This window comes from Physeter macrocephalus, chromosome 16 (genome assembly GCF_002837175.3).
Source record: "Physeter macrocephalus isolate SW-GA chromosome 16, ASM283717v5, whole genome shotgun sequence".
Taxonomy (NCBI): Eukaryota; Metazoa; Chordata; class Mammalia; order Artiodactyla; family Physeteridae; genus Physeter; species Physeter macrocephalus.
The window spans coordinates 30,830,374-30,855,075 of NC_041229.1; the positions used below are offsets into that span (position 1 = coordinate 30,830,374).

At 37.2% G+C, this 24,702-nt stretch overlaps 2 protein-coding genes and 1 long non-coding RNA gene across 4 annotated transcripts in view; 2 read left to right on the plus strand and 1 right to left on the minus strand.

The window, feature by feature from the left end:
* The window catches only part of LOC102995937 (uncharacterized), a 186,048-nt gene that overhangs the window by 23,452 nt on the left and 137,894 nt on the right, over positions 1–24,702 (minus strand). The gene's annotated exons all lie outside the window — the stretch shown is intronic.
* Positions 1–24,702, plus strand: part of MMP20 (matrix metallopeptidase 20) — a 51,438-nt gene that overhangs the window by 19,920 nt on the left and 6,816 nt on the right. Inside the window, exons 7-8 of the mRNA XM_007115662.4 lie at positions 13,967–14,103; positions 14,958–15,114. Coding sequence (XP_007115724.2) covers positions 13,967–14,103; positions 14,958–15,114 — 294 coding nt within the window. The remainder of the gene's footprint in view (positions 1–13,966; positions 14,104–14,957; positions 15,115–24,702) is intronic.
* Positions 10,729–12,334, plus strand: LOC102996386 (heterogeneous nuclear ribonucleoprotein K-like). The gene is given in 2 exon segments (XM_055091351.1): positions 10,729–11,510; positions 11,512–12,334. Coding segments are annotated over 2 exon segments (1,392 nt in total). The 5' UTR covers positions 10,729–10,773; the 3' UTR covers positions 12,167–12,334.

Genomic DNA, 24,702 nt, shown 5'->3' on the forward strand with positions numbered 1-24,702 from the left:
CGGGGAGACACAAACATTCAGCTCATAACACAGAGTAATCACATTGTTAAACATGTTATTGGATGTCCATCCAGACTTTTTCTCTGGGTAGAGATTTATTGTAAATACGGGAGGGAGACAGGGATGTCCACAAAAGTGGGATTTTGTAATGTGCTGGATGTGCTGATTTGTACATTTTTTCACTCAATAATCTCTCATTTTTCCATGTCAATGAATTTTAATTTTCATCTTTATTTTATGTATGTATATATTATCCTAATATATAGATCTGTCCTAACTTATTTAACCAAACCCAAATTAATGAACATCTGGATTGTTTCTGATTTTTAAAAATTAGGAACAGCTTCAATAATGAATGGGCATCTTATTTTCAAAGGGAAATGAGAGGAAAGCCCAGGAACTCAGGCTTTAGACTTAGGCTATGTTGGTTTAAATCTGGCCATGCTTCTTACTGATCAGGTGACACTGGGCAAGTAATGTGCCAGACACGTAGTAAGCACTTAATAAAAGGCAGTTACTATATTTAGGAGTGGAAATCAAAAAACATGTACAACAGATTAGGGATTAGAAACAACCTGAGGTATTTTTAATTATTATCTTTTTTATTAAGCCTTATTGATTATTTACTTTATTTTTACTGTTTATAACCAAAAAGTAAACCAAAGGGGAATCGGTAAACATTGACCCAGGAGTGATAGGCAAGGTGCAGAGCAGGAAACCTGGACACTGTGCAAGGTGACATCAGCTTCATCTGAGGGATAACCTTGTCAGACTCTGCTGCCCATACAAGTGCATGTAGCACTTGTGCCCCATTGCAGCACACAGCTTACTCTGTTGGTAATATCAATGTTTGTGATAGAGGCAAAGGAGACAGTGCAGTCAAAGATATTATGCCCTTTCATGCAATTATAATTGTTTTCTTAAAAAAGCAAAAGAAAAATTTTTTAACCTTCTGTTTATCAAACTGTGAGCATTCAAAAATTGCCATGACTAAGTGAAGATAATACATCCTTTGACAAAATCTTGACTGTAAATACTGAGGGTGGTAACAGAATAGAAAGGAGGCATAGATATAAGGGACATTTAGAAAGGAGTGGTTAGGGAAGGGATTAAAGAAAGCGAACTTGTATCTGCTCAGACATCACCTTGTAATCTTCTCCCATTTCTGATCTGATGAGCTATTGTGGTAGGGCAGGTAATACCAAAGGTCTAGGAGGAGCTAGAAGGAGCCAGCAGTGGTACCCTTTCAACACTGGAATTGTCACTGACCCAACTTGGGACTTTGAACCTCTCTTTCTCCTCTTTAAAATGAGGTGTTGTCTGATATTCATAGCGACTTCAGTGTATCCAGTACTTACTATGCTAAGCTCTTTGTAATCAACTCCTTACAACACCCCTGTGAGGTATGGATTATTACTCCTTTTTTATTAGACATAGAAAAGATAACTGGTTCAAGCTCACTTTGCTAGTGAGGGGTGGAGCTGGGGCCCACACCCACACTGTCCTCTGCCAGAGCCCACGCTCCTAACCTCCCTACCTAACCTCCTCCTAAGATGCTGTCCAGAGCTAGAATCCCATGGTTCTGATCTCCTACCAGCTGTCACCAAAAGTCCCCAAGTGTTTGCTAAGCCTGGACAAAGAACAAAGAATTCTTTCAAGCTACAGCCATCATGGCAACCTGGGGGCCATGATGAAAGAGTTCCCAGTCTGTTCTCTCCACCTGCCAGCCTGGAATTCCCCATCACCAACAATAACCTGTTGATGAGACATTTCAGGCTGTGGATGTAATAACCACACAGTTTGTTTCCAAAGCAAGATGGAATGCAGTGCCTTTTAAAGTCACTATGAGATTGTTACATATTCTCCGCAGTGTATAAAGGTACATTGGTACATTCAAATGTTCTGTTTGAAGAGAAATAAACTTCAGCTATAATAAGTTGAAAGTCATAAGTATATATGACTTTATATATATATAAATATATGTATATATTTAATTCATATAGATTTCTCTTTATAATAGATGACAAAATATTAGTTATCCCAGATTTCCTCGAGATGACTGGAACTCCAGTCATACCCAAATGATATTTGCATCTCTCTGATTATTCTGGGTTTTACATGATATAATTTAATGATAAAATCAAGAATATCACAATCAGCTATAGACCTTAGAAGAATAATAGCATTTTACATATGGAATAAGCATAAAGGTTGATCATGTCCTAATTCTTCATTTTGCAGATAAGAAAGCTAGGCCTGGGTCTCTCAGCCCAGCAGACCCTCCACTGCAACCCAGGTCTGCTGACTCATGATGCTGAGTCTATCCTATCACTCACATAGATAACCTCTGACTTTTGCAATGGAACTACAAAGAGAACACTGAATTTTGACTTGAATGAATGAATGCTTTTTGACTGGAATGCATTTGGAGTGAGTAGGAAAAGCACTTTGGGGCGGCTCCTGTGCTCCTGGGCCCTTGGCCTGCAGGTTGGGTAAAGAGCCACAACCTTTACCCAACCTGCAGGGTAAAGAAGGAGGAGGTTCTGGACTATCCAGGTTTCCCAAAAATGTTTGCTCGGCTTCTCCACATTCTGTTTTATTCTCAAAATAGGATTTTTATTTAAAAACATCTGTCAATCACTAATTGTCACATTTGAAAGACGTTATGTATAGTAGATTCGAATGGAGAGAAAAATATGGTTAAGGGTCATGCAAGTAGGGATTGAAGAGAAGGGCGAATGTAAGAGGCATCCTGAAGGAGTCACCAGCAGGACTTGGACACTGATTTGGTGAGAACAATGGAAAAGGAAGCAGCATGGCCCACATAGATAGGAAAATCCAAAAGACTTATTGGACAAATGAAGAAAAACTCAATATTGGATGTGTCGAATTTAAGGTCATGACACTTCTAGTGGGGTTTTATAGAAATAAGCCAGTGCTCAGGGGAGAGATCACAGAGATCACAGTCGGAAGCTTCATAGGTTATAGAATCTCCCACATGGAGGAGGCACTGAAAGATTTGAAAATAAACTTTAATAATTATAATAACAATAGCTGACATTTTATGATCATTTACAATGTGCTGTGTGTTCTGCTAAGCATTTTATAGACATCTGCTCATTTAATCCACACTGTTCTTTTTCCCAGCTAGAATTTTTAACCTAGGTCTACTTGACTTCAGAGACAGAATCCCTATAATGAAGACCCAGATAAACCAGGGAAAAGAGAATTATCTTTTTTATAAGTGATCAATAGTGGACAGTGCTGCTGAGGTCACCAGACTGAGGACTGAAGAACAGGACTGACTGGCCAGGAAGATGAAGGGATGTAGTTTTAGCGGCGTAGTAAGGAATGAACCCAGATCCCGAGGAGTGAAAAGGCAAATGGTGGGGAGCAAAGGGTAATGGTAGATGTAGGTCATTCATTTGAGAATCTTGTTAATAACAAAGAGTTAAGATAATAGCTGGAAGAGGCAGCAGGGTCAAGTGAGGATTTTTTTCAAGATGAGAAATACCTGGGCGCATTTGAAGACATGAAAAGGAGCCAATGAAGAAAAAGAAATGCAAAGCACTTTGGGAAGGAGGGACAATAAAAGCAGTAACCTCTGCTATTAGTTGGCACCATTGGAACCTAGCATTTCCCAGGGTTCCGTGGGCTTGAGGAAAGCCTGCACAACTAAAGAGCAAGCCTTCCTCCTTCAGTCTCCCTGGGGATCTTTCTTTTTCTGGCTATAATGTTGCATCACGGAAAGTCAACACCAGGCATTGTATTTACTTAGACTGATTCTCTGTTATGTACTACAAATTCAGACAAAGAGACAGAAGGTGTACTAAGATTGCTGATTCATTGCCATTTCTTCTGAACACCCCCCTTCTGACTAAGGACGAGGTTCTTTACCTCTTCACCGGTTACGGCTTATAAATATGGATCTCCATAGGCTCCTCTGATGGATATAAACACTTAATTTAAGGACACTGTGCACAGCTTTGGCTATTTTAACCACTGTCTACATGTGGGTTTTTAATTTTATAAGCTCTGTTTCTCTTGGGTTCAGTGAGATGGATGATGCATGTCTGATTTTTGGGCTCTGAAACATCCTGATATAAACAGCCCTGGTTAGTGAGCTCCCCTCAAATGAATGGCTTATTGGCCAATGATGTGACTGTCTGTACTTCAAATTTTCCAGTGACAAAATTTTATATCAGCGAGACAAATTTAGAAGGAAACTTAGCTCTACTGATAAACTCTGTTTTACATAATTAATAAATTTGTAGAGTGAAAACATGTCTCTTTAAAGTATTTACAAATAATTGTAAGAGTAGTCAGAGTTTATAAAATGCTTTAATATGCATTGTCTCAATTGATCCTTTGAAATATTAGCACAGGTTTATTATTATTATCATTCTTATTTGACAAAAAGAAAATGACTCCCAGAAAAATTAAGTGACTCATACAAGGTCACACGTCCAATAATAAAACAAGGTCTCCAGCACCCCTTTCTTCTTTCACTGCACCATAGTATCCAGTCTCCTATTCCCCTGAAACTAGGGAACAGGGTGACAGAGAAGAAGAGAGTCAAGGAGAGTAAGGGGTGAAGACAGTAGAAAATGAAAGCACCCATCAGCTCCTGCTGGATTACCTTGACAGTCAGCAAAGAAGAGGTGAAGGTCTCTCCTGAAAATGAAAGACTGAGGGGATCAGTTTAGGCAGATGGGGAGTGAAGACAGTGGGATAAAACAAGAAAAGTTCAACAAATATGAATCAAGTCCCAGATGTGCCAGGCACTTGCTAAGCCTGAGAATACATAGGTGAATAATACATGACCTTGCCCCAAGGAGCTCACAGGACTGGCAAAGAAGTTCAAGTGACTTAATCTCAAACTTAATGATTTAATTGCTGTTCTTTAGTAAAAGAGAATGAAAATTTCAGAGAATATGAATACTGATGATTAGATGAGTTCCACACAACCCTCTGACACTCATTTATCTAGCCAACAGATATTTATTGAGCCCAGACTATCTGCCAGGCACAGCAGTGGCTCCTGGCTACACAAAGATAAACAGTGCAGTTAAATATCTATCAGCAGGACTATAATATCAATAAACTCCATTGTTTTGCCCTCCTTATCAAAGAGCAGATTACAAACTGTTGATATGACGTTTATTTTCATTACCAGTTCCAATACATCCTGCAGCTGTTTTTTTTAAATTGATGTATAGTTGATTTACAATGTTGTGTTAGTTTCAGGTGTACAGCAAAGTGACTCAACTATACACACATGTATATCTATTCTTTTTCAGATTCTTTTCTCTTATAGGTTATTACAAAAATTTGAGTATAGTTCCCTGTGCTATACAGTAGGTCCTTGTTGGTTATCTGTTTTATATATAGTAGTGTGTATATGTTAATCCAAAACTCTTAATTTATCCCTCCTCACCTTCCCTTTTGATAACCATAAGTTTGTTTTCTGTGTCTGTGGGTCTATTTCTATTTTGTATATAAGTTCATTTGTATCATTTTTTTTTAGATTCCACATATAAACGGTGTCATATGATATTTGCCTTTATCCATCTGGCTTACTTCACTTATGTGATCATCTCTGGGTTCATCCATGTTGCTGCAAATGGCATTATTTCATTCTTTTTTATGGCTGGGTAATATTCCATTATATATATATACCACATGTTCTTTATCCATTCATCTGTCCATGGATATTTACATTGCTTCAGTGTCTTGGCTATTGAAAATAGTGCTGCAATGAACATTGGGTGCATGTATCATTTCAAATCATGGATTTCTCCAGATATATACCCAAGAGTGGGATTGCAGGATCACACGTAGCTCTATTTTTAGTATTTTAAGGAATCTCCATACTATTCTCCATAGTGGCTGCACCAGTTTATATTCCCACCAGCAGAGTAGGAGGGCTCCTTTTCTCAAAACCTTCTCCAGCATTTATTACTTGTAGACTTTTTGATGATGGCCATTCTGACCAGTGTGAGGTGATACCACGTTGTAGTTTTGACTTACATTTCTCAAATTAGTAGCGAAGTTGAGCATCTTTTCATGTGTCTTTTGGCCATCTATATGTCTTCTTTGGAGAAATGTCTATTTAGATCTTCTGCCCATTTTTTGATTGGTTTTTTTTTTAATATTGAAATACTTGTATATTTTGGAGGTTAATCCCTTGTCGGTCACATCACTTGTAAATATTTTCTCCCATTCCGTAGGTTGTCTTCTCATTCTGTTTATGGTTTTCTTTGCTGTGCAAAAGCTTTTAAATTTAATTAGGTCCCATATGTTTATTTTTGTCTTTATTTCTGTTACTCTAGGAGATGTATCCAAAAACATATTGCTGCAACTTATGTCAAAGAGTGTTCTGCCTGTTTTCCTCTAAGAGTTTTATAGTATCTAGTCTTACATTTAGGCCTTTAATCCATTTTGAGTTTATTTTTGTGTGTGGTGTTAGAGAATGTTCTAATTTCATTCTTTTACATGTAGCTGTCCAGTTTTTGCAGCATCACTTATTAAAGAGACTGTCTTTTCTCCATTGTATATTCTTGCCTCCTTTATCAAAGATAAGGTGACCATAGGCGCATGGATTTATTTCTGGGCTTTCTATCCTGTTCCATTGATCTATATTTCTGTTTTGGTAACAGTACCATTACTGTAGCTTTGTAGTATAGTCTGAAGTCAGGGAGTCTGATTCCTCCAGTTCTGTTTTTCTTTCTCAAGATTGCTTTGGCTATTTGGGTCTTTTGTGTTTCCATACAAATTTTAAAATTCTTTTGTTCTAATTCTATGAAAAATGCCATTGTAATTTGATAGGGATTGCATTGAATCTGTAGATTGCCTTGGGTATTATAGTCATTTTGACAACATTGATTCTTCCAATCCAAGAACATCATATATCTTTCCATCTGTTTGTATCATCTTTGATTTTTTTTCATCAGTGTCTTACAGTTTTTGGAGTACAAGTCTTTGCCACCTTAGGTAGGTTTATTCCTAGGTATTTTATTCTTTTTGATGTAATGGTAAATGGGAGTGTTTCCTTAATTGCTCTTCCTGAGGTTTTGTTGTTAGTGTATAGGAATGCAAGAGATTTCTATGTATTAATTTTGTATCCTGCAACTTTACCAAATTTATTGATGAGCTCTAATAGTTTTCTGGTAGTATCTTTAGGATTTTCTATGTATAGTGTCATGTCATATGCAAACAGTGACCGTTTTACTTCCTTTCCAATTTGGATTCCTTTTATTTCTTTTTCTTCTCTGATTGCTGTGGCTAGGACTTCCAAAACTATGTTAAATAAAAGTGGCAAGAGTGGGCATCCTTGTGTTGTTCCTGATCTTAGAGGAAATGTTTTCAGCTTTTCACTGTTGAGTATGATGTTATTAGCTGTGGGTTTGTCATATAAGGCCTTTATTATGTTGAGGTTTCCTCTATGCCCACTTTCTGGAGCACTTTTACCATAAATGGATGTGGAATTTTATCAAAAGCTTTATCTGCATCTGTTGATCATATGATTTTTATTCTTCAATTTGTTAATGTGGTGTATCACACTGATTGATTTGCAGATATTAAAAAATCCTTGCACCGCTGGGATAAATCCCACTTTATCATGGTGTATGATCCTTTGAATGTATTGCTGGATTCGGTTTGCTAGTATTTTATTGAGGATTTTTGCATCTATGTTAATCAATGATATTGGTCTATAATTTTCTTTTTTGTGTGGTATCTTTTACTCATTTTGGTATCAGGGTGATTGTGGCCTCATAGAATGAGTTCAGAAGTGTTCCTTCCTGGGGCTTCCCTGGTGGCGCAGTGGTTGCGCGTCCGCCTGCCGATGCAGGGGAACCGGGTTCGCGCCCCGGTCTGGGAGGATCCCACGTGCCGCTGAGTGGCTGGGCCCGTGAGCCATGGCCGCTGGGCCTGCGCGTCCGGAGCCTGTGCTCCGCAGGGGGAGGGGCCGCAGCGGTGAGAGGCCCGCGTACCGCAAAAAAAAAAAAAAAAAAAAAAAAGAAGTGTTCCTTCCTCTGCAATTATTTGGAATAGTTTCAGGATAGGTGTTAACTCTTCTCTAAATGTTTGGTGGAATTCACCCGTGAAGTCATTCTCCTGTGATCCTGGACTTCTATTTGTTGAGAGTTTTTAAATCACAGATTCAATTTCAGTACTTGTGATTGATCTGTTCATACTTTCTATTTCTTCCTGGTTCAGCCTTGGGAGATTGTACATTTCTAAGAATTTGTCCATTACTTCTAGGTTGTCCATTTTATCAGCATATAGTTGCTTGTCTCTCATGATCCTTTGTATTTCTGTGGTGTCAGTTGTAACGTCTCCTTTTTCATTTCTAATTTTATTGATTTGGGCCCTCTCCCTTTTTTTCTCTTAATGAGTCTGGCTAAGGCTTATCAATTTTGTTTATCTTTTCAAAGAACAAGCTTTTAGTTTCATTGATCTTTGCTATTGTTTTCTTCCTTTCTATTTCATTTATTTCGGCTCTGTTCTTAATTATTTCTTTCCTTCTACTAACTTTGAGCTTTGTTTGTTCTTCTTTCTATAGTTGCTTTAGGTGTAAGGCTAGGTTGTTTATTTGAGATTTTTCTCATTTCCTGAAGTAAGCTTGTATCACTATAAACCTCCCTCTTAAAACTGCTTTTGCTGAGTCCCACAGGGTTTGGATCATCATGTTTTCATTTTCATTTGTCTCTAGGTATTTTTTTGATTTCCTCTTTGATTTCTTCAGTGATCCATTGGTTGTTTAGTAGCATATTGTTTAGCATTCACGTGTTTGTGTTTTTTTAGTTGATTTCTAATCTCATAGCATTGTGGTAAGAAAAGATGCTTGATATGATTTCAATTTTCTTAAATTTACTGAGGCTTGCTTTGTGGCCCAGCATGTGATGTGTTCTGGAGAATGTTCCATGTGCACTGGAAAAGAATGTGTATTCTGATGCTTTTGGATGGAATGCTCTATAAATATCAATTAAGTTAATCTGTCATTAATGTGTCAATTAAACCTGTGTTTCATTATGGGTTTCTGTCTGGATGATCTGTACATTGATGTAAATGGGGCATTAAAGTCCCCCACTATTATTGTGTTATTGTCAATTTCTCCTTTTAGGTCTGTTAACATTTGCCTTATATATTGAGGTGCTCCCATGTTGGGTTCATATATATTTACAATTGTTATATCTTCTTCTTGGATTGATCCCTTGATCATTACATAGTGTCTTCTTTGTCTCTTGTAACAGTCTTTATTTTAAAGTCTATTTTTTCTCATATGAGTATTGCTACTCCAGCTTTCTTCTGATTTCCTTTTGCATAGAATACCTTTTTACATACCCCTTCAGCTGTTCCTTTCCAACAGTTTTATAGATTTTCATTTTGCTTATATTTTAAATCCATTTACAGCTGTATTAGGAGGTTACTTGCTATACATTTTTTGTCAATTTTAATTTATTAATTATTGTAACCTATAGCTCTAAGTTTGTAAATCCTCTGAATATGTGTTCTATTGCTTTATTACCCAGCAGACATAATTTTTCTTCATTAATATACTGAAATTTTTCATGAGTACAGATCCTTTGGGAATTTGTGATACTTTACACAAGTATCACACATAGGTAGTGTTTATTACTACTTATACATACAGTGTATACATTCTAATATGTCATAAGTGTTTTAACTAAGGTTTCTTAACTTTGGCACTTACTGATATTTTGAGCTAGACAAGTCTTTGTCATGTTGGGCTGTCCTATACATAGTCAGATGTAAACTAAAATGTCATCCCTTGTCTTCACTAGACTCCAGTAGCATTGCTCTCCCTGCCCACTTTTCTCATTTCTTCAACCCCACTACTATAATTGCCTGAAAGGCAAGCTTTGTGCCTTAGTGGGAATCTAGCACAGTGACTTGAGCAGAGTCCGCATTTCAGAAGTATGTATTAAACTGAATTAATTGGAAAACACTTGTTTTTTGGATTCTTCATCAGGTTCCCAGTTAATGCATTGTTTTGTCCTCCTTATCAAAGATGAGATTATGGCCTGTTGACATGATCTCTTTTTCTCTTTTCATTACCTTATTTTTCTGGATACCCAAACCTGTGCTCTTTCTGTGATAGTGAAGAGAAGGGAAAGGGGGAAAGCAGTCTCTCTGGTCTTCAGCAAAGGTTAGGTCTCATTGGGTAAGGGGTCAAGTTATAAACAGAGAAAAACCAGAGGTCACAGGCTGTGAAGGAGCAAGTAGATTAGTTAGGGCATGTGATGAAAATCAACAGAGCTCTAGTCTAATTGGCTCTGTTTGCCCCTAACCACTGCTGACATTTGGGCCCATCAGCTTTCCTGGGTCTCAGTTTTCCATCTGTTAAAACGTATGGTCTACATAAGGTTGTGATGTGTAGAGCTTGGGGAAAGGAAGTGTACCCTCAATGGCCTCCTGCCACACTGAGTATTGTCTATGGTAGATGCCCAAATAATAATTTTAAAAATGGACAATATCCAGCCAAGTGGCACTTTACAGTTTATAATGCACTTTCATATGCTTTATCTCAATTGATCCTCATAAGAATCTCAGGAGATAGGCCAGTTATTATTATTTGCATTCACGAGATTATGAAACAGGGCTGAGGTGGCACGGAGGCATAGGGACGGTAGCCTTGCCCAGCTACTGCAGCACTAGGGTGTCAGTTGGTCCCGCCCAGAACACTTCAGTTCTACCCTGCAAGGATATATTTAATAATAGATTGGTGTGACTCTTTAATACAAGAAAATGGAAACTGAACAGCCAGAGGAAACCTTTCCCAACACTAAAACCAATGGCAAATTTGGTAAACGCCCTGCTGAAGATATGGAAGAGGAACAAGCTTTTAAAAGATCTAGAAGCACTGATGAGATGGTTGAATTACGCATTCTGCTTCAGAGCAAGAATGCTAGGGCAGTGATTGGAAAAGAAGGCAAGAATATTAAGGCTCTCCGTACAGACTACAATGCCAGTGTTTCAGTCCCAGACAGCAGTGGCCCCGAGCACATATTGAGTATCAGTGCTGATATTGAAACAATTGGAGAAATTCTGAAGAAAATCATCCCTACCTTGGAAGAGGGCCTGCAGTTGCCATCACCCACTGCAACCAGCCAGCTCCCGCTCGAATCTGATGCTGTGGAATGCTTAAATTACCAACACTCTAAAGGAAGCGACTTTGACTGTGAGTTGAGACTGTTGATTCATCAGAGTCTGGCTGGAGAAGTTATTGGGGTCAAAGGTGCTAAAATAAAAGAACTTCGAGAGAACACTCAGACAACAATCAAGCTTTTCCAGGAATGTTGTCCTCAATCCACTGACAGAGTCGTTCTTATTGGAGGAAAACCTGATAGGGTTGTAGAGTGCATAAAGATCATCCTTGATCTTATATCAGAGTCTCCCATCAAAGGACGTGCTCAGCCTTATAATCCCAATTTTTACGATGAAACCTATGATTATGGTGGTTTTACAATGATGTTCAATGACCGCCGGATGTCCCGTGGGATTTCCCATGTAGGGAAGAGGTGGTTTTGACAGAATGCCTCCTGGTCGGGGTGGGCATCCCATGCCTCCATCCAGAAGGGATTATGATTATATGAGCCCTCGCCGAGGACCTCCTCCACCTCCTTCTGGACGAGGGGGCCGGGGTGGTGGCAGAGCTCGGAATCTTCCTCTTCCTCCACCACCACCACCTAGAGGAGGAGAGCTAATGGCCTATGACAGAAGAGGAAGACCTGGAGACCGTTATGATGGCATGGTTGGTTTCAGTGCTGATGAAACCTGGGACTCTGCAATAGATACATGGAGCCCATCAGACTGGCAGATGACTTATGAACCAGAGGGTGGCTCTGGATATGATTATTCCTATGCAGGGGGTCGTGGCTCATATGGTAATCTTGGCGGACCTATTATTACTACACAAGTAACTATTTCCAAAGATTTAGCTGGATCTATTATTGGCAAAGGTGGTCAGCGGATTAAACAAATCCGTCATGAGTCAGGAGCTTTGATTAAAATTGATGAGCCTTTAGAAGGGTCCGAAGATCAGATCATTACCATTATAGGAACACAGGACCAGATACAGAATGCACAATATTTGCTGCAGGACACTGTGAAGCAGTATGCAGATGCTGAAGGATTATAATGCAAGATATTTTTTCTTTTTTATAGTGTGAAGCAGTGTTCTGGAAAGTTTATCTAAGACTAGTGAAGAACTGAAGGAGTCCTGCATCTTTTTTTTTTATCTGCTTCTGTTTAAAAAGCCAACATTCCTCTGCTTCATAGGTGTTCTGCATTTGAGATGCAGTGAAATCTTTGCTGTTCACCAGATGTAAAGTTTTAGTTCCTTACAAACAGGGGTGGGGGGTGGGGGAGGGTGTGCAGAAACTAACATTGAAATTTTGAAACAGCAGCAGAGTGAGTGAATTTTAATTTTTGTTCATTGTTGGTGGTTTAAAAAAAAATCCCCCCATGTAATTATTGTGAACACTTTGCTTTGTGGTCACTGTAACATTTGGCGGGGGGGATGGAGGAAAAGTAACAATAGTCCATATGTCCCTGGCATCTATTCAGAGCAGTGTGCAGAATGTAATACTCTTTTGTAAGAAATGTTTTATGATTTTTAAAATAAATTTAGTGAACCTAAAAAAAAAAGAGAGATTATGAAACAGGCTTGGAGATACCAGTCAGCATTGGAATTGCAACTCCAGCTTACAGCCTTCTAAAACATGATGTGCTTTTCCTTTTGCCTCTTGATGTTGCTTAGGAACATGAAGTATTTCTCTCTCTCAATACAGCTGTCCTTTAGATTTTGTCATCAACTTAAAGTGCCTCATCTGGATGGCTACGCCAGCCCCCTAAATGGAATGACACATCCCTTCTGTGGGATACACTCTATGTTCTCAGAGCATCATGAGCTTGACTCTTCATTGCACGAATTGCTCTGAATTATAATTGTCTAATCACTTATCTGCCTCTACTACTAGATTATAGCTTCTTGAGGGCAGAGCCTCAGTCTTATTCAGTGCTTCATCCTTGATGTCTACCTCAGTGCCTGCTGATAGGTGCTCCATAAATATTTGTTAAATTAACTAAAACCCAACATAAGATTTAAGGAGTGCCTAAACTTACTACATGGAAAATTAAATGTCAGAACTTTATTACAATTTCCCTGTCCGCAAATAATTTTATGTGTTGATTCTAGCTTCTGTGGAGTCAAGTAAACTATTCGTATTTTATAAGAATGATTTTCATCTCCAAAATTCAAAGTGGACTTCATTTACATTGAAGGTTTCAACCCAGTACCCTCTTGTATACTCCCACAATTTTATGTAAATAATACTGGATAAATGGGTAGTTGAGTTGATAAATCTTAAGTTAATGTGTGTGTACCAGAGTTTCTCTGAAGTAGCCATTAAGTCCAAAGATATAAACATTTTCAATAGATAAGTACATAGGCAACGTCATTTATAATTGTTAATGTTTTTGCTGTTTTTACAGGAAATAATTAGTCTCTTCCAACCACAAAAGTTTGGCTCATTTATATAATATCCATAAAGTGCACCTGGATGGTATTTATCTTTATGAGATTTTAATTTTTAAGAGATCAGAAGAGGAAAGGGAAATTTGTAGCAAATGATACTTGGAATAGGAAGGTGCACATCTTAAGTGTATAAATTATTGATGTCAACCCTTGCTATCCTTTCATGTTGTGAACATCCTTAAATAAATGAAGGAAAGAGGATAACAGAGATGCTAAAAGAATGAAAGGGGGGAAGAAACTGTTTACTAAAGTCAAAAAATTATATTCTCCTTAAAAACAAGGCCAGAGCAAGAGGCATTTAGAAATGGCCTCTGAAGTGTGGTTTGCAGTATATTTCAGCCCAGGTTCAATTGAAGATCTAAGTCAACCCTTGATCTTGATTTCTTTTCCATTGCCCAATAGGATTTTCTGGCGTTGGCAGGTTCACTTGATGTCAGGGATCCGGCCCAGCACCATCACCAGCTCCTTCCCCCAGCTTATGTCCAATGTGGATGCAGCTTATGAAGTGGCTGAGAGGGGCACAGCTTACTTCTTTAAAGGTACCTTAAAGAACCCTCAGAGAAATAAGTGTCAGGGTACAGTGCCTGGTGTGTCTGAAACACCTAGTACTGTCAGCATCTGGTATCTCCAAGCCTGTTTCATGACAGTGTCCAAGAAGGTAGAAACCTAGTCTCTGTCCCCTGGATCTCTGCTCTGAGTGACATGGTATACTCTACTGAGAGCCTCTAATTCACAAAAATCAGCATGGAACCCTCAGGAGAACAATACAAGCAGCTGGGAGTGGAGAGATGCCTGCAACTTCAGGAGGTGGACACACACAATATGTCTCTGTCTCCAGACCTTTACTATTTGAGTGACTTCGGGAAGTTATCTAACTGCTCTCAGTCTTCATTTCTTTCTGTGCAAAATAATTATAATAATAACAACCTTGAAGATATGACAATGGCTAGCCAATGGAAGTTGTCCAATAAGTGGTAACTATCAGTTTTAGCTTGTATTTTCTTGATGCTAAGGGCTAAGGGTAGAAGGTTAGTGCCAATTTAAGCAAGAATCACCTTTTGTGAGTTGCTTGCCCCTTGTCTCTCATATATATATGACACTGAAATGAGATTATACAGATGAAAAGTATCTTGAAAAAATTGAATGTGTTAAATTTAAAACATAATTGTATCAATATTATTGCTTTCTTAAGGCATCACTAGGGATTTTGTCTCCAGAGCAAGTTTTAAGTCTTTTACTGAATTGAATTGAGGCTTTTATCTCCTACTAGGTTTTAGCCATGGTAAATATCCGATAAACTAGCCCTATTTGTGATCCTGCATAGAAATCCTCACGAGTGAAGAGCATCACTAAATGGTACAGAGTTTTTGTAAATTTTAATTTCTGTTTCCAGGACCCCACTACTGGATAACAAGAGGATTCCAAATGCAAGGTTCTCCTCGGACTATTTATGACTTTGGGTTCCCAAGATACGTGCAGCGAATAGATGCTGCCGTCTATCTCAAGGATGCACAGAAGACCCTTTTCTTTGTGGGAGATGAATACTACAGGTATGGCTTTTCTCCTTTTGATTGTCCAGATGTATTCAGTAAGAAGGAAAAATCCTTTTGCAGAAAAGAATGCAAAGCAAGTTTGCTATAGGCCCATTGACTCTTCTCAGCCGCTGGGGTGTCATTTACTGATGGTTGATACTGTCTTCAAGATACTGAACCATCCAAATAAGTGAAACATTCATTCAATAATCCCATTGTTTGGTCTTTAGCACATGAATCATCCAAAGCTTTCAAATCACTCATTAACTGGACCCCCAATGGCCTAAAAGAGTGGATGTAGCACTTCCAGTATATAATTACCCACTGGGAATGCCTGAAAGAAGAACTGATTCCCTCTTGGGTATCTATGCATTCCAGCACAGTCTGTGATTTTGTGCAAAATGAATGTGGTCTTGACTATGGGGCTCTTTGAAGGAAATTTTTGCTGAAATGCAAAGGCCTTATTGCCAAGTCCTTTAACCCAGAACATGAAGATTCTTCTTATCCAAGGAGGATTACATATCATTTCCATGCCCGTCTTGCAGGAGGTTATTTTAAGCAGATCCAGTCACTGCACACAGGGTCACACCTCATCTCTCCTGCCTCATCTTACCACTTTAATTGACTTATGTTAGAGAACTGAGTGCAACTCTTTGTCAAGCGCTGACTCTGCACCTTCTTTATTCACAGCTCTCACTTTAGCATTGCTTGTTTTTCTGAACTATAAGAAAGAAACCAAAACAGACTCTAAACAGGTGACTGTGCTAAACGCTTTAGGTCCCTGTTAGGGTCTGCTTGGCAGAGGATCCAACTTTGGTCCAAGGGTTTTCATTCTATTTTCTATTATATATTTTTAATAACCATTTCTGTGGCATAAAATAAATTTATAAATAAATATCTGTCATCTTCCTCAATTTAGAGCTGAGAAAGTAATATAACTGAAGCACAGATATACTTCATGAAAAGAAAAATTTATTTCATAAAAATGAATGTCAAAATGTGGACCCTGCTGACTTTTCTGGGCCACTGAGAGCCCTGGTAGCATTGCTCAAAGTATCACGTGCTGTCATGAGTTGTCACTTCCAGTCCAATGTTTAAACCACTAAGCCAGCTAATTTTCTTTCAGAACTTCCTTTATGAAATATCAATAGTTATTCCCTTATTAAGTCCCTAATATCTGCTGGGCATATTCTCCAAAGTCTTTCTTTAAGGTAAGGTGGCTGTAATCACCGTGTTGACATACAGGAAGATAGATATTGAGAAATCCAACTCCTATTTTAGGTATTCAGAGAATGGCATCCAGAGATGCGTGTATGAGCAGGTGTGTGAGAGTATGAGTTATGATTATTTGGTTATTTGTCAAAGCCTGTTCATAGCCCGATTCTCCTTGTGGGGATTTTTCACTCTCTTATTATTTCTATTCTCCATTCATCGCCTGGTCTTTGGACTAATCTACCACCCACAAGCACCCGCAGTAAAGCATGGACCTCCAACCAGGCAGGACTGAGGCTTAACAGCTAACACAAGGGGCCTGGTGAGAGGTTTTTAATTCTCCATAAATTTAGGGATGGGGAGGGGAGAGTCCCTGATTTTAACGATTCCTTATTCCCCTGAGGAAATAATTTTGAACCTTTCCAGTTGAACTTCTGTGAGTGTCTATTAAGGAAAAGTCTTTAGTAATCTAAATAAAACAGAGTCATTAAAAAGTTGGCCTAGGGCACTAATGCAAATATTAAAGGGCTCCTTTTGCTGGAAAGGAAAAGAAACTGCAGTAGACACTTTTGATATTAACCTCCCCAGGTTATTGAGAGTATTAAGTGATATAATGCATGTAGATACCTAGCACAGTTCCTGGCATATAGTAGATGCTCAAAAAGAGTGACTGTTCAGTAATAGTAGGAACTTATATGGTAATTAACAAATAATTGCTTTAAAAGTTGTGATAATTAACAAATGATTGCTTAAACTTCAGTATTCCTATAAACAGCAATCCAGTCAAAGAGCTGGTCAAAGGGGATTTTCTTTTTAAATACTGAAGGGCCCTGAAATTGCACTGAAATCTCTGCTTTTGGCAAGGCAGAGACAGTCATTTCAGCAATCGAAGTCTTCTACTTCATACTCTCCGACACAAACACTGGTTTACATACTAAGGAATAAGACAAATAACCTTGAAAAGGTTATTTTCAAATAACCTCAAAAGTTCAGGAAAAGCTAACATATCATCTTTATTAATAAATCCCCCTGAATTCCACACATTTCGCGCATGAGTATGACATCTTATTGTCTTGTAAAGCCCTATATTGGTTAGAAATTATGTTCAGCTGCTAGTAAGAGAGACCCAGTAATAACTGTGGCTTAAACACATAAGGGTCTTTTTTTCTCATATATGTAAAATGTCTGAAGTTTATCAGATTTAGAGCTGGTAAGGTGGGTCCATGGCCATTAGGGACCCAAGTTCCTTCTGACATTTTGCTCTAGTATTAACAGGTAGCTTCCACTCTCATGGTTGCCACAGGATTCAAGGTGGCCAATGGCGCCTCAGCCATTACATCCTATTCTAAATAGGAAGAAAGAGGGCTGGAAGGAAAAAGCAAAGGAGGCAATGAAGTTCTATAGGTAAAGCACATGGACACACTCAAAAATACAAAAGCCTCAAGTTACAGAGCAATAATTTTACTATTGACACCCATTGACATTGTGTTAGGATTTATTTTCCTTAGTCATTCCTCAGGTTCTTCTTCATGCTAATTCAGTCTGTGACACAAATAATGTGCCAAGGGAAGAAAAGTCTCTGGATATGCAGGTTGTCAGGGAAATTCTCCATGAACCCCTAGGGCTGGGGACCCGTTTTAGTGAATGAAATGGCATGAGAAAACTACTGAAGAATTCCTCCACTGAAGTTTGAGTGTTGGCTTGGGGCTAGGTTGATTCAGTCTGTAAGAGTAAGAACCCACATGTCAGTGTAATATTGATAGTAACTTACAGAGGAGCAGCCCACAGAACTACAAAGTGAAATCCAAAAGGGGGTTCTGCCATGCTGATGTCGTCACATGCTACATTACGAAATGACATACTGGTTAAACTTTACTAACAAGGGCTACTTCCCCATACATTTGTTTGCTTTCATTCCTTCCTTTTCTTTTCCTAGAAGACCTCAATGATCCAGCCAGTTTTTTTCTTTACATTACTTCCACTACCTATGGTTAATTTCTCCCTATAGATGTTCTCCCTTGCCAACTAATACCAGAGCAGTGATTACACCAAGGAGTTTCTGAGAACTGGGGGGGTGGGCAGGGGGACGGGGAGATGCTATCAACTCCATCATTCTTTGACATGGTCAGTGTTTTCTAAATTTTGTGTAAAGTGACTTTCAAATCTATAGGTTCCATCCATTTTCCACTCCTAAATCACTCTTTCTATATATATGGAGGCATGATTGATGCAAAATAGGATACAGTCTTCTAAATTCTTTCCTTCCTAGATATCCCAAGAATACTGGAACTGGATCTGTTTATTTAAGGATTTTATAGTTAGTCACCATAGAGAAATAAATAATAAGTAATAAAAATTTAAAAGATGGGTGGAGTTCAAAATCTTGGGTTTTTAATCTTATTTTTTTTTAATGTATTGCCAAACTACCACATTCAACATACATATATTGGGCATGATTACATGTCAGGATCTGTACTAGGACCTTGACACATGAGAAGGCACAAAGTTTGCTGTTTATAAGAGTGTAGACAAGAGTAAGAGAGTGTTAATGTCAACTCTAACAGCAGTCATCTGGCAACCTGGATCACCTTTCTGTTTTAGTTTAATCATCTTCAAAATGGAGGCAGAAATAGTATCTACTTCATTGAGTTGTGGAAATGAATGAGAAAAATGTGAAATGCCTGTCCTATAGTAAGTACTCAGTTCATATTGGGTGTTTGTTATTAATGCCCCCAACAAGTCTTACAGTTGAGGGTAAATGTATAGATAAGTAATTAAGAGCAATCCAGGTGCCACAAGTGGCCTTGTAAAAGACTGCACAGGGATCAGTGGGGCAAAACAAAGAGGAAATGGCCAATTCTAGCAAAATTGTCAAGAAAGAGTTCTTAGAGGAAGCAGTGACTGAGCTTCATCTTGAGACTTGAGTAGGAGTTTCCCAAACAGGAGGGGCAGGGTGCTTCCCGGCAGAGAGAGCAGTTGAAGCAAAAGCACTGATGCATAAAAAAGCCTGTGTATAGGAGGAAAACCTCAAGCAGTTCAGTATGATTAGAACGTGGGCTAGAATGAGAGATTTGGCCCAAGGACGGAGATCATGGAGGGCCTATGCCTTTCTAGGGAGATCAGTGTTAATTTATAGAAAAGAGGGATATCTTTAAATGTCTTAAACAAGGAAGTAACCCATTAAGATTTGTGTTATTAAAATATCACTCTGGCAGCAGTGTGACTGGATTAGAGGGGGACAAGACTGGAAGTCAGCCAAACCAGTTAGGCCAGAAAGTAGTGGGAAACATCTTCAGAGTGCTTAAAGAAAATATTCTCAACCAAGAATTCTATATTGCACAAAGCTCTTTTTCAAAAATGAAGGCAAAATAAAGACATTCCCAGATAAACAAAAACAGAGAATTTGTCATTAGCATCTTCCTTACAAGAAGTACTAAAGAAAATTCTTCAGGCTTCAGCAAGTAACCCCAGACAGTTATTTGAAATTTTGAATCCACATAAAAAAACAGAGTAACAGTAAATATAATTATGTAATTATAAAAGATAGTATAAATGTATTTGTTCTCTTAACTGATTTTTAAATTAATTAAAATTAACTGTATAAAGCTGTGTGTGTATATATATATATATATATAAAATTGTATGGTTGAGCCTATGACATATAGAAAGATAATATACATTTATATATAAACTTTGAAGCAGATTATGTTAAGTTAAAATATATATATAGTATGCTCTATAGCAACCACTAAGGAAATAACTTTATTAAATGAAGTAAAAAACTCATGAAAGAAATTTAAATGGTACACTGGAAATTCTTCATTAAAGCAAAAGAAAGCATTAAGGAGGAAAAAAGAAACTAAAAAAGATATGAGACCTGTAGAAATTAAAAGCAAAATGGCAGATATAAATCTAATTATATCAATAATATTAAAAGTGAATAGATTAAACAATCTAATCAAATTGCAAAGGTTGTCAGACTGGATAAAAAAATAAGATGTCACTGTGTACTCAAAGATACAAACAGACTGAAAGTAAAAGGATGGAAAAAATATACATCATGCAAACAATGACCATAAGAAAGCCAGGGTGGCTATGCTAATACCAGGCAACAAAACATATTAAAATAATACTTTTAAAATAAAAAGTATTACTAGGAATAGAGAGAGATAATTTATAGTGATAGAAGGGTTACTCTACCAGGAATATAAGACAACCTAACAGCAGGGCCCCAAAATGGATGAAGCACAAAAACTGACAAAAATGCAGGGAGAAAACCACAACTGAAATAATCATAGTTGGAGACTTCAATACTTCACTTTCAATAATGGACAGAACGACTGGACAACAAGAGCAATTAGGAAAGGAAGACATGAACAGCATTATAAGACAACTAGACCTAACAGATATCTATGGAACACTTCACTCAACAAAAGAAGACTACACATACTTCTCAGGTGCATGTAGAACATTGTCCAGTACAGTTGATATGTTAGACCAAAATACAAGCCTCAGTAAATTTAAAACCATTAAAATCATACAAAATATCTTCTCTTGTCACATTGGAATAAAGCTAGAAATCAATACCAGAAGGAAAACTGGAAATTGTACAAATAAGTGGAAATTATACTTCATGCTCTTCAACAACCAATGGGACAAGAAGAAATCACAAGAGAAATGAGAAAATACTTAAAGGTGAATGAAAATTAAAATACAACATATGAGAACTTATTGATGAAGTTAAAGCAGTGCTCAAAGGGAAATTTCTAGCTGTAAATACCCATATTTAAAAAGAAGAAAAAACTCAAATCAATAACCTAACTTTCCACTTAAGACACTGGAAAAAAGAGCAAATTAATCCTAAAATAAGCAGGAAAAAAGGAAATAATAAAGATTACAGTGAAAATGAACGAAGTAGAGAATATATAAACAATTTGAGAAAATCCACAAAACTAAATTTGATTCTTTGAAAAGGTCAAGAAAATTGACAAACTGCTCACTAATTGACCTAGTGAAAAAAAGACCAAAATTACTAAAATCAGAAGTGAAAGAGGGAACATTACTACAAACCTTACAGAAATAAAATTGGTTATAAAGGAATGAACAATTATGTGCCAATAAATTAGAAAATTTGGATGAAACAGACAAATTCCTAGAAAGATACAAAGTGGTGAAACTGAGTCAAGAAGAAATAGACAGCCTGAATACACCTATAACCACTGAAGAGATTTAATTAATAATTTAAAAAATTATCCACAAAGAAAAACCTAGGCCTACATGTTTCACTGGTGAATTCTACCAAAACATTTAAAGAATTATTGCCAATTTTTCACAAACTCCTCCAAAAAATAGAAGAGGAAGGAATACTTCCTAACTTATTGTATGAGGCCAGCATTGCCCTTATATGGAAACCAAACAAAGGCATCACAAGAAAATAAAACTTCAGACCAAAATATTGTGAATGTGGATGCAAAAATCCTCCAAAAGTACTAGCAAACCAAATCTAGAAATATATAAAAAGAATTACACACCATGACCAAGGGGAAATTTTTTTCCCCAGGAATGCAAGGTTGGCTTAACATCTGAAAATCAATTAATATAATACACCATACCAATAGAATAAAAAAATTAAAAACCATATGATCATCTTAATAGATGTAGAAAAAGCATTTGACAAAATCAAACACCATTGCATGATTAAAACATTCAACAAACTAGGAATAGAAGGAAATGTTTCAATCTGATAGAAAGCATCTATGAAAACCCACAGCTGATATCATACTCAGTGGTGAATGATTGGACGCTTTCCCCTAATATCAGGAACAAGACAAAAATTTCCATTCTCACCACTTCTATTCAACATTTTACTGGAGGTTCTAGCGGGGCAATTAAGCAAGAATGAATGATATAAAAAATTAATGATAGAAAAGATTGGAAAGAAAGTAAAATTATCTTTATTTGTATGTCATATAATCTTTTACATAGAAAAGCCTAAAGAATCCTCAAAAGAAAAAAAACTGTTATAACTAATAAATGAGTTCATCAAGTTTGCAGAGTATGTGTTCAATATGAAAAAAATCTATTGTATTTCTATACACTTCAATGAACAATGCAAAAATAAAATTAGAACAATTCCACTTACAATAGCATCAAGAAGAAAAACATACTAAGAAATAAATTTTAACAGAACAAGTAGAAAACTTGTAATATGAAAACTACAAAACATTGTTGTAAGAAATTAAACGAGATCTAAGTGGAAAGATATCTTATGTTCATGGGTCAGGCTTCATGTTTTTAAGATGGCAGTTTCTCCCCAAATTGATCTGCAGACCCAACACAATCCCTATCAGAATATCACTGGTTTCTTCAGGGAAACTGACAAGCTGATCTTAAAATCTATATGGAAACTCATAAGACCCAGAATAGCCAAAATATTTTGAAAAAGAAGAATAAAGTTGGAGAGCTCAGACTTCTCAATCTCAAAACTTACTAGAAAGCAAAAGTAATCATGACAATGTGATACTAACATGAGAATAGACATATAGGTAAATGGAATAAAATTGACAGTCCAGAAATAAACCCATATATCTATGCTCGGTTGATTTTTTACAAGGAAGCTAAGGCCATTCAATAGGGAAAGAATAAAATTAGAAGTAAAGCAAAATTAAAGGAGTAAACAGGAATTCCAGTTTGTACATATGTAGTTTGAAATGCTAGTGATATCAATGAATGGAAATGTCTGGAAGGCAGTTGGAAATACAGATTTTGAATTCAGAGAATTCAGGCTGGAGATATAAATTTGCAATTCATCATACAGTAAGATAGTAATTGAGACCATCAATACTTTTCAACATTGTTATTAATTCTTTGTTCCAGAATTTTCTCACAGTCACTTTCCTCATGGGGACCTGGTTCCTGACCCTTATCTAGGATGGTACATGGCAGCTTCTTTCTCTTCTCCCTTCTCTTCATTCCTGACCACTCTCACCCCTGCCCTCTCTAGTGAGATCACAAAGGTCCCTTCCTCCATGAAAGCCATGTGATTCCTGGCTAGAAGTGGATTATTTACTTCAAAGGGGATTCCACCAGAAATTCCACTAGATTTCACTAGAAAGGTCTCCTTGAAGAAACTTCCTGAAACATATACCATAAATACTTATCAATAAATTCCTCTTTTTGCCATCCTTTCTCACATTTTCTTTAAGCATCTTTTAGCAGACTGAACTCCCTATTCAGTACTTCAAAGAAGGCAGAATGGAATTAAGTTTTGCCACTGACATAAGTTAGAAATCATCACAATGAAAACACCAGAAATTCCTAACAAATCTAAGGTCTGATCATACAGTTAAACAATATGCAAGTACTTTACCAATATAGTCCCCAAATTCTTAGATTACAAAGGTAGAGAGTAAGATAATATATATGAAAAACCACATCAGATATCTATGGCGATATCGCTAGTAAAGTGTCGCTGTCAGTAATGATTTAGTTAATATCTATACCCATTGATCAATATTAAATGATGAAACAAATACTCTTAAAGGAAATAAACATAGTTACTGGTCAATCACTTTTAGTTGGTATTTAGGCTTCACAAACAAGACCTCAGTAATGAGAAAACGTATGCAATGATTTTAGCAGTTTTCTAGTATATTTACAATAAATATTTTCTTAGTATTCAAATATTGATGGTTAATTATGTGTTAGGAATCACAATGAGTATATTCTCTCATTTTCCCATCTGTCTTCTCAACAATCTTGAGAAGTAGGTATTGCTATCTCAATTTCATAGTTGAAAATATTGCATCTAAGAGATTAAGTGATTAGATCAAGGTCACACAGCTAAAAATAGTCCATCTGAGGCTATATTTTATGCCATCTGAATCCAAATACAGAGATCGGTTCCATCTACCATACGTAGTCATCTTTTATTCTCTTCACCATTGATTTATTTATTTACTGTCAATTAAAATACCCATGCCCATAATTCTCATCCTGTCATATAATTTTATTTTCTTTTACCCTCAGCCAAATCCTCAACATACTAGTAGACCTCCTTAACCTCTTTTCTGCTGAGATCTCTGGACTACCTCCAACATTCTCTAACCCTCCTTTCTCCTCTTCTCAACTTGCCTACTATTGCATGTTATCCTAATGAAGTGTGTTTGAAAAATTAGGTAAAGACTAAGCTCTTTGGTGACTTAGGATCCCAGACCAAATCGCAACATTCACTAAACGTCATACTACCCAGTCAGTTATTGGTTCTTGGGGCCAAAATAAACTAAAAAGTCTTATATCTTGGGCCAGACCTTGATGTTGACATGTACCAGGGACATGCATGTGTGTATGTATGTGTGTGTGTGTGTGTGTGTGTGTGTGTGTGTGTGTGTGTGT